The sequence below is a fragment of the Carcharhinus amblyrhynchos genome, chromosome 2, assembly GCF_965287045.1.
Source record: "Carcharhinus amblyrhynchos chromosome 2, sCarAmb.v2.hapA, whole genome shotgun sequence".
Lineage (NCBI taxonomy): Eukaryota > Metazoa > Chordata > Chondrichthyes > Carcharhiniformes > Carcharhinidae > Carcharhinus > Carcharhinus amblyrhynchos.
In genome coordinates this window covers 146547939-146558970 of record NC_137325.1, presented here as the reverse complement: position 1 = coordinate 146558970, position 11032 = coordinate 146547939, and the positions used below count along the sequence as shown (strand labels likewise).

General features: G+C 44.1%; 1 protein-coding gene across 1 annotated transcript; it reads right to left on the bottom strand.

Moving 5' to 3' along the window:
• Positions 1–1317: 1317 nt before the first annotated feature.
• LOC145361769 (cation channel sperm-associated auxiliary subunit theta-like) lies at positions 1318–10275 on the bottom strand. The gene is made up of 4 exons (XM_080217739.1): positions 10197–10275; positions 7033–7225; positions 4783–4874; positions 1318–1989 (listed from the first exon to the last, which is right to left on the bottom strand). Exons 1-4 carry the CDS (start codon positions 10272–10274, stop codon positions 1837–1839), a joined length of 516 nt encoding a protein of 171 aa, XP_080073865.1. The 5' UTR covers position 10275; the 3' UTR covers positions 1318–1836.
• Positions 10276–11032: the final 757 nt, after the last annotated feature.

The following is an 11032-nucleotide window of genomic DNA, read 5'->3' as shown; positions in this document are numbered from 1 at the left end:
TAGATCATTGTTGACTCGTGCTGTCATGTATCCAGTGCCAGTGTATCAACAACCACACAGTGTTTACCAAGTTAAACAATGTTAGAGGTGACCCTGGGGTGGGTGGGGGTTGTACCTCACCGACAATCTTCCGATATACAGCTCCGTAGTGTGCAGCTGATAGGTGACAGCCGATAACAGGCAGTGGCTGGGTATTAGTGCCGGCAGGTGTTTTGCCGAAACCATTGATTGGCAAATTTATTGGAGTTTTCTAAGGATCTAACCGGTACAATAAATAAAAGGAAGGCAGTAGGTGTGTAACATTTGGATTTCCAAAAACGTTCAATAAAGTGCAACTCAAAGGCTCCTGGTGTTGGGAGTGATGTATTAGCCTGGATAAAGGACTGATTTATGGATAGGAACCAAAGAGTAGGCATAAATGGGGCATATTCAAGTTGGCAGGCTGTGAATAATAGATTGCCGCAAAGATCAATGCTGATGCCTGAGCTATTTACAATTTATAGTAATGACTTAAACAGGCAGAGAATAGGTAACGTATCTAAGTTTTCTGACAATGCAAAGCTAGATGGAAAGGGAAGCTGTGTGTGGAGGACACATAGAGGCAGTAAAGAGGTATAGACAGGTTTAGTGAGTGAGCAACAAGATGGCAGATGGAATACAATGTAGGGAATTGCAAAGGTTCACTTTGGACTAAGAATAAAAGAGCAGAATTTTTTTAAAATGCTTGAAACTTGTAACTGTTGATCTTTGGAGGGATTGATTTCTTACACAAGGTGCAAGAAAATTAGCACATACGGCATGAAATTATTAAAAAAAGAATCGTGTGTTGCCATTTGCTGTAAAGGGATTGGGGTACAGGAATAAAAAATCCTTGGACCAATCTGGAGGACAGTGCTCAGTTTTGCTCTTCCTAATTAAGGAAAGGCATAGATACGTTACAGATGGTGCAGCGAAGGTTCATTACATTGGTTCCTGGGATGGGAAGATTGTCTCATAATGAGAGGCTGAGTAGATTGGGAGGTTACACTCTGGAGTTTAGAAGAATGTGAGGCAGAATGGCAGGGCATAAGGAGATAGAGGACTAAAGCTCTCTCATCTTCTGCCCCGATGTCCAAATTCAGTCTTACTTGGTAATAGAGGGAGCACAGTGAAGGTTTACCAGGCTGATTCTGGGATGGCAGGTCTGTCATATGAGGAGAATTGTTTAGGATTATATTCACTGGAGTTTAGAAGAGTGAGAGGGGAGCTCATAGAAACTTATAAAATTCTAACAGGGTTAGACAGGGTAGATTCAGAAAGAATGTCCTCAATGGGGGGGGGGGGGGGAGGAATCCGGAATTGGGGGTCATAGTTTGAGGATGAGGGGCTAAAACATTTAGGACTGAGGTAAGGGGAAATTTCTTCACCCAGAGGGTGGTGAATGTGTGGAATTCACGTCCACAGGAAGTAGCTGAGGCCCAAAGGTTGTGCGATTTCAAGAAGAAATTGGATCTAAAGAGATCAAGGGATATGGAGGGAAGGGGGAATTAAGATATTGAATTCGATGATCAGCCTTGATCAAGATCAATGGCAGAGCAGGCTTGAAGGACCAAATGGTGCAATCCTGCTTCTAGTTTCATTCACAAAGCTGCAGAAGTATTCTACAGTTTTTGAGAAGGCAGTGAATGGGGCATTCAGAGATATTTTCCCAAATATTTTTTAATGTAAGATTTCTCATTCCTGAGTTCTGAGAAGTTAAGGAAAATGAAGGTAATTACAAAATAGAGATTACATCGTAAATGTCAGGAGCAGCCTCCCTTTGACTCAGCAGCACTTGAGTTTTTTTATTAGATGGTTTTAAACATTCAACGCCCAACCCTTGGTACCTCTTCTGTTTTTGACTTTGTACCTAGGCCAGTGCCTGATGACATGTTTGGTTGATAGATCCACACAGTCAAAGTAGTTCAAGTTTAACTTGGCAGCCAGTCTCACCCCTAAATTTTCAAGCTTCTGAAAAACAGAAACAATTGAGGCTTGCTTATAGAAATGAATTTGACTTGACTGTTGGACCCTACCGATTATGTTCAGAATATGTTTGGGGGCAGCACAGTGGCTAGCACTGCTGCCTCACAGCTCTAGGGATCTAGGTTCAATTCTGACTTTTTTGGTCTGTGTGGAGATTGCACATTCTCCCCGTGTCTGTGTGGGTTTCCTCCCAGCGCTCCGGTATCCTCCCGCACTCCAAAGATGTGCAGGTTAGGTGGATTGGCCATGCTAAATTGCCCCTTAGTGTCAGAAGGATAAGCAGGGTAAATACAAGGGATTATGGGACAGGGCAGGATTGTTGTTGGTGCAGGTTCAATGGGCTGAATGGCCTCCATCTACACTGTAGGGATTCTATCTTTCTATGAAGACACTGGATCCTGCTGGCCACTGTGCACCCCAAATTTATTCTCCCAACAACCTGCCCAACTGAGCTGGTGAACTCTTCAACCACATGAAGGCACAACAAGGTCAACCTCAAACCTGAGCACCCAGTGCCCATCAAGGCTGCTTCTGCTGAGCTCAACAAATGTGGAAGGAAATGAGTCTGAATTCTCAAACTCTCCTTGTGTTCTGGTCCACTCCTGATTTTCAATCTTAAGCCTCTGGTATCTTACCCTGCACCCTGATGCGCCACGCCACGAAAGAAGGGAAAAAAAGATCCAGTCTATCAGTAATTTGATGTAGAGTTGCTGGCATTGGACTGGGGTGGCCACAGTAAGAATTCTCACAACACCAGGTTAAAGTCCAATAGGTTTATTTGGTAGCATGAGCTCTTAGAGAGCTTTTTCGTTAGGTGAGTAGAGAAGTAGGTTCACAAACAGGGCATATACAAACACAGACTCAGTTGCAAGATAATAGTTGGAATGATGTAGCTTCTCCACGCCCTCATAAGAATAGGATATGGCACTCGACTCATCGATTGACCGTTCCAAAGCGCCACAGCGAAAAACCACATCGACCTCTTCAGAAGACAAACACAGAACACTGCGGACACAGTACCCTTCATCTTCCAGTACTTCCCTGGAGAGGAGAAGCTACAACATTTTCTTTGGAGCCTTCAACACGTCATTGATGATGGCAAACATCTTGCCAAGGCCATCCCCACACCCCACTACTTGCCTTCAAACAACCACACAACCTCAAACAGACCACTGTCCACAGCAAACTACCCAGCCTTCAGGAGAACAGTGACCACAACACCACACAACCCTGCCACAGCAACCTCTGCAAGACCTGCCGGATCATCGACACAGATGTCATCATCCCATGTGAGAACATCATCCACCATGTACATGGTACATACTTTTGCGACTGAGCCAATGTTGTCTTCCTGATACGCTGCAGGAAAAGATGTCCCAAGGCATGGTACATCGGCGAGACCATGTAGATGTTCCAACAATGGATGAATGGACACCACTTGACAATCATCAGACAGGAGTGTTCCCTTCCTGTCAGGGAACACTTCAGCAGTCAAGAGCATTCAGCCTCCCATCTTCAGGTAAGTGTTCTCCAATGCTTCAAGACACATGATAACGTAGAACTGTCGAGCAGAAATTGACAGCTAAGTTCTGCAAACATGAGGACAGCCTCAAATGGGATCTTGGGTTCATGTCACACTATGCGTAACCCCTACCATTTGGCCTGGGCTTGCAAAATCGTTCTAACTGTCCTAGCTTGAGGCAATTCACACCTCTTTAACCTGTCAATATCCCTTTCTCCACTCGCATTGTCTGTACCTGTAATTGGCTTGATTACCAGATGGAATGAGAGTTAAGACTCTCATTCCAACCATTATCTTGAAATTGAGTCTGTGTCTACATATGCCCAGTTTGTGAACCCAACTCTCCACTCAGCTGATGAAGGGGCAACACTCCAAAAGCTTGTGCTACCAAATAAACCTGTTGGACTTTAACCTAATGTGATGGGACTAAGTAATTTGATACATGATGTGTATACAATATATTGGAAATGAACAGGTGGCATGATGGCATCGCAGTTAGCACTGCTGCCTCATAATGCCAGGGACCCAGGTTCAATTCCAGCCTTAGGGCACAGTCTGTGTGGCGTTTGCACATTCTACTCGTGTCTGCGTGGGTTTCCTCTGGATGCTACGGCTTCTTCCCACAGTCCAAAGATGTGCAGGTTAGGTGGATTGGCAATGTTAAATCAACCGCAGTGTCAGGAGATTAGCAAGGTAAATATGAGAGGTTATGGGAATGGGGCCTGGGTGGGATTGTGGTCAGTACAGACTCGATGGGCCAAATGGCCTCTTCTGCACTTGGGGATTCTATGACCCCAGGTAATTTTGGATCAATGGATCTGAAAGCTTTTCACCATTGGAGGGGAAGGGGGGGAATTGGCGTGGGTGCTGATTTGTTCACCTCAGGCCTGGCTGCGTCTGTTGTAGACTAATTGATAGCAATTGTTCACTACGCTCAGCTGACAAGATCAATTGTAATATTATGTGACTATCAGGATGGCAGAAGATGAATGAGATGGGCCCTGATTACTTTCGTCCACCAATTCCCATGTCCCAATGAAGCGAGAATGTGGACCATGTTTAAAGGGCAGTGTGTTTGAAGTAATGGAGCCAGAAAATTTTGGGCCAAATCGACAAGTAACCCCTGTCTAACTCAGTACAGGTTCAATCGAACCTGATCTCTTGTCACCAGCAGACTCACTGACGGCCGGTTTTCTTCATGACACTTTATAACTTCTGACGTAAATTTACCCCTTAGAAATACAAATAAAATTTACCTCTGGATTGGTGGAGAATTTGATGCCAGTCAGACTTAGTACTTCAATGTAAGTGCCATTCAGGATTAACTTGTAGTAAAACTTTCCCTGTCCTGGAAAAGATCATTGGAGAAGATCATAAGAACGAAGAGCAGGAATAGGCCATTCAGCCCCTCGAGCCCCCTCCACCATTCAATACCATCATGGCTGATCTCAACTCCACTTTCCTGCCCATTCTCCATAACCCTTCCTCCTATTACTCATTAAAAATCTGTCTAATCTCCTCCTTAGATTTACTCAATGTCCTGAAATCCACTGTGAGTTATAACTTCCATAGATTCACAATGCTTTGCGAAAAATAATTTCTCCCCATTTCTGTTTTAAATTTGCTACCCCCCATCCTAAAACTATGACCTCTCATTCTAGATTGCCCCACAAGAGGAAACATACTTTCTATATCTACTTTATCACCTTTAGCACCTTATATACCAATGATAACCCCCCAGGACTTACATGGGGAATCCCTAATTGACCTCCCTGTGGGACTTGTGGAATATGAGTTGCCATGGCAACAAACAATTGCCTAACCAGTTGGCTTCCTGAGTTATTACAACACCTCAATTAGTTCTTTTCTCATCCTCTAAACTCTCGAGAGTGTAGGTCAAAACTGCTCAACTTCTCATATGACAAACCCCTCATCTCTGGAATCAATCTAGTGAACCTCCTCTGAGCTGCCTCCAACACCACTATGTCCTTCCTCAAGAAAAGTGACCAAAGCTACTGAGTTTGGAGCATGCTTGAGGTATGTATCTCTGTAAATAAAAGTTTATGAAGTGTGTAAATATTAGTCTCTTATTCAATCTTTCATCAGTGAATAGGGAGAGAAGGCTAATGTGCTGTCTCCAACATGTTTTCCAATTGAAATCACTGACTAGCCATAAGTATGGCCAAGACAATACTCTTTTAGTCCCATGCACTAATTTTAGTTTAAATCTCACATATTATGGATACTCTTTGTGTATATATTTATCAAATAAGCACCTCCCATCATCCGGTTACGAAGGAATTAAAGCAGCAAAATAAACACTTGCATTCTCTGTTTTCTGGCTTATCACTTTACCAATGCACAGAAAAGTTAAAAAGCTCACGTGTGCAGCCCCTGAACTGAGATCACACACAAGATGATTGTCTACTTTATTTAATAACCATCGATGCAATTTGCCTGTTCTGGATTCCCAATTATTCGCATCTAGATTCTGATTACCCCAGTCCAGGGTCTCAATTAATAACCTGGGTGGCACGGTGGCAAAGTGGTTAGCGTAGCTGCCTCACAGCACTAGGGAGTCCGAGTTCTATTCCTGGCTTGGGTCACTGCCTGTGTGGAATTTACACTTTCTCCCTGTGTCTACATGGATTTCCTTCCACACTCTGAAAGACGTGCTGGTTAGGTGCATTGACCCGAACAGGTGCCAGAGTTTGGTGACTTGGGGAATTTAACAGTTATTTTATTGCAGTGTTAATGTAAGCCTTACTTGTGACTAATAAATAAACTTTACTTATCTGTATTTCCAGTTAATCACATCTGGATTCCCCATTAATTTTTTCTGGAGTTCTATTTATCCATATCTGCATTGCAAATTATTCACAGCTGGATTCTCAATCGAAATATCTAGATTCTCAATTCAGTCACATCTGGAATTCTGAATTAATCACAGCTTCCTTTTCTGCCTATTCCAGATTTCCTATCAGCCAGACAGGAATTCTCACTTAACCACAATGTGACTGGTAACCAATGTACAGGACAATACTCTGCTCAGAGGTAGTGTTTGAGGGAGTCTGAGTGACAATGGCAACATGCATTTTTACATGTGTGTTGTAGGCTGGAGCTGTGGATAGTCATGGTAGAGGCTCCAATGTTCTTTCCACCACGTGGCTGATCCAGAATCTCTCCCACTCTTATCGCCTGTCATTGACGTTTGCTGGAAGGATTGACAGGTCAACACTCAATCTGTTTGGCCACATTGTGAACGCAGCTTCTTTGGACATCAAGTGCAGGAGAGGGACTTGAATCCACAGCTTCAGGCTCAGAGAGAGGGATGCTAGTCCCTTAGCGGAGTAGACACAAATTGGGCATCTTAAATGTGCATGGCTGGTATCAACAGGTGAATGAGTGATCTGGCTTCTTTCTTGCACAAACTGTGCTTGCTGAGCCAAGTAATGCATGGCATCAGAAATGTGGAGATGTGAGGTCCGCAGCTTCATTGCACTCACCGGATATTTGGCGTGTGAGCCTGATGTACATTTCGTCCAAGCTGCCCTTGTGCTGGAGGTATCGGTGAATGTAGAACTCGTATGTGTCCTCATTCAAGTCAATGATGAGGTTCCGTCTGCCTATGGATGTGATAATGAACCATAAGCCCACCAGAAACAGGAACATGAAGAACCCAGCAAGCTGCAGGCTATGCTGGATATTAGAAAAAAAGGTGGTAGTTGGGGAGAGGAGAAAAGAAGAAAGAACACTTTTATTCTTTTGTTTAAAGCTACAGCCTCTATTTGACATATTTCCAAATGCCTTCTTATTTCATGTTTAACATATAGGGCTGGAGCAGGCCATTTGGCCCATTTAGCTCATGCTGGTTTTATGAACCTACTTCACTTCTACTTCATCTAACCCCATCACCACATCAACAGCAACCTCAAATTTCATTCATATAGTCTTACAAAGTTGGAAAACATCCCAAGGGGAGGCAATGGCCTAGTGGTGTGATTGCTAGACTATTAATCCAGAAACTCAACTGATGTGTGAATCCCGCCGTGGCAGATGGTGGAATCTGAATTCAATTAAAAATATCTGGAATTAGGAATCTACTGACGACCATGAAACAACTATCGATTGTCAGAAAAACCCCACTGGTCCATTAATGTTCTTTAGGGGAGGAAATCTGCCATCCTTATCAGGTCTGCCCTACACGTGACTCTAGAGCCACAGCAATGTGGTTGACTCTCAACTGCCCTCCAAGAACAACTAGGGATGGGCAATAAATGCTGCCCAGCTAGTAATGCCCATGTCCCACGAATGAATAAAGGAAAAAAGCACATAAGATACGAGGACCAGTGAAGCAGGTTTGAAGGAGCGTGTTAAAGGAGGACGAAGAGGAGAGGTTTAAAGGGAGGCAATTCCAGGCTTTAAAGCATACACTCCACCATTCAATAAGATCATGGCTGATCTGATTGTGGCCTCAACTCCGATCTCCTATCTAACCTCTATAACCTTTGACTCCTCTACCTCTGCCTTAAACATATTCAATGACCCAACCTCCACTCCTCCCTGCCACAGAGTCACAAACAGCTGAGAGAAAAAAAATCTCTTCCTCTCTGTCTTGAATGGGAGACTCCCTGGGCGGGATTTTATGGCCCCACTCATCCCGAAGCCATAAAATCCTGCCTGAGGTCAGTGAACCCTTCTGCACCCTCAACTGATCTGATTCCCATTGCGGGCGGGGCGTAAAATTCCAGTCCCTATTTTTAAACTGTGTCTTCTTGTCTTGTCTCTCCCACAAGGGGAGAACGTCCTCTCAGCATCCACCTCTTAAGTCACCTCAGGGTCTTTCATGTTTCAGTAAGATCACATCTAATCTTCTAAACTCCAATGGGTACAGCCCAACCTATCCAACCTTTCCTCATAGGATAACTGCCATCAAGGCCAGCATTCATTGCCCTTCAACACCCACAGTGCTGGTAGGGAGGGAATTCCAGGTTTTGACCTAGTGACATATTTCTAAGTCAGGATGGTGAGTACCTTGGGGGGGTATATCCAGGTGGGGTGTTCCCATGCTTTGGAAGGCCTTGTTTAAGGAGTCTTAGTGAGTTCATAGAATCATAGAATCCCTACAGTGTGGAAAGAGATCATTCAGCCATCAGCTGCACCGGCTACAATCTCTCCGACCCCTATCCCCGTAATCCCGCGTATTTATCCGGCTAGACCCCCTGACACTAAGTGGCAATTTAGCTTGGCCAATCAACCTAACCTGCACATTTTTGGACTGTGCAAGGAAACCAGAGCATCTGAAGGAAACCCACGCATATACGAGTAGAATGTGCAAACTCCACACATGCAGTGCTTCAAGCCAGCAACTGAACTCGTGTCCCTGGCACTGTGAGGCAGCAGTGCTGACCACTGTGCCACCATGCCTCCCACAGTATGTGTTCCTGCAATGTACCTTGTAGATAGTACACATTACTGCTACTGTGCATTGCTGGTGAAGGGAGTGAATATTTATGGATGCAATCAAGAGGATTGTTTTGTCCTGGATGGTGTCAAGCCTCATGAGTGTTGTTGGAGCTGCATCCATCCAGGCAAGTGGAGAGTATTCCATCACACTCCTGACTTGTTCCTTGTAGACGGTGGACCCTCTCTTGGGAGGTAGTGAATGTGTGGAATTCTTTACACATAAATGTAGAAACTAGAAGCAGAATTTGCATGCATGTGCCATGTCATGTCTGAAGGAATAGTTTAAAAGTAATCTTGGAAGATTCTGCTCTCACATCCCTGATCTACCTCCCCTTCCTGGGCGAACACCTCACTGTGAGAGAAAGTTGACCGCCAGAATTAACTTGACCTTCAGGTGGTCAGGAACCACAGGTCATGTGTGGATGGAAGTTTACAAACATCTCAGATCCAAACCTCAGAACCTCTCTAGCAGTTGACTTAGGAGTTAGCCCATAGTTACGTTCTATTGCCCTGGAACAAATGGGAACTCAGTAAGAAGTCTGACAACACCAGGTTTAAGTCCAACCGATCTATTTGAGAGTAAACTCACAAGCTTCCGAGGTTTACCTCTTCATCAGGTGAAGAGGTAAACATAGAACATAGAACACTACAGCACAAACAGGCCCTTCGGCCCACGAGTTGCGCTGATCACATCAACACCTATCTATAACCCCCAATCCCATAAAACCCCATATACTCATCCAGAAGTCTTTAAAAAGACCCCAGCGAGTTCGCCTCCACCACCACTGACAGCAGCCGATTCCACTCATTCACCACCCTCTGAGTGAAAAACTTACCCCTAACATCACTTCTGTACTTTCCTCCCCGCACCTTAAATCTGTGTCCTCTCGTAGCGACCATTTCAACCTGGGGAAATAGCCTCTGAGAATCCACCCTATCCATTCCTCTCAACATTTTATAAACCTCTATCAGGTCGCCTCTCAACCTTCGAGGTAAACCTCGAAAGCTTGTGAGTTTATTATCAAATAAATCGGTTGGACTTAAACCTGGGTGTTGTCAGACTTCTTACTGCGTTTACCCTCGTCCAACGCCAGCATCTCCACATCATGACAAATGGGAACTAACATTACAGATGTTACCAGCCAATATTCAAACACTTTACACCACCAAGTCCCAAACTGTACCCTCTGTTGTCGATGATTACCTTGAAATTGACCACAACGTAGCTTAAGATGTAAAGTGTGGATGCGATGAGCGAGAAGATTAACATAGCAAAGCCCATCCATAAGTTATTGTTTAAGTAGTTGAGTTCATAGACTGCGGTCCGTCAGCAACAGCAAAGAGAAAAATAGAGAAAGAAACATTAGGGCTAGTGTTCATCATATCAACAGAACAACAACAGTCTACCTAGGAACGAAAGTGTTAAAGAGATAGTGATGAGTGGTACTTCCACTGCATTAGCAATCTAGAGACCCATAGAAATGCCCTGGAATGTGACAGCTAGTGGAATTCAGGTTTGATTGGATTTGAATCTGGAATTGAAAACTAGTCTCAGTAATAGTGACCATGAAACTTTAGGAATTCCATGATTCAGTGACTGGCTCACTGATGTCCATTAGGGAAGGCAATCTGCCATCTTGGCATGCATGTGACTCCAACAATAAACACAGGAAATACCAATAAACTCATTAGGTCTCATAGCATCTGTGGAGAGAAATCTTTGTACCCTCACTGGCTGCAGGGGAGGTCCCAGAGGATTGGAGAATAGCTTGTTTAAGAAGGACAGCAAGAATAATCCAGGTAATTACAGGCCAGTGAGCCTTACGTCAGTGGTAGGGAAATTATTGGAGAGAATTCTTTGAGACAGGATTTATTCCCACTTGAAAATAAGTGGACTTATTAGCGAGAGGCAACATGGTTTTGTGAAAGGGGGGTTATGTCTCACTAACTTGATCGAGTTTTTCAAGGAAGTGATGAAGATGGTTGATGAGGGTGGGGCAGTGGATGTTGTCTACATGGACTTCAGTAAGGCCTTTGACA

Excerpts from the sequence above, each read along its gene's own strand:
- LOC145361769 (XM_080217739.1), bottom strand. The coding sequence starts at position 10,274 with ATGGGCTTTGCTATGTTAATCTTCTCGCTCATCGCATCCACACTTTAC. Across the intron at positions 4,875-7,032 it reads GCTCACACGCCAAATATCCG|GACAGGGAAAGTTTTACTAC; the intron begins GTGAGTGCAATG and ends GATCTTTTCCAG. Across the intron at positions 1,990-4,782 it reads AATTCTCCACCAATCCAGAG|AAGCTTGAAAATTTAGGGGT; the intron begins GTAAATTTTATT and ends TCTGTTTTTCAG.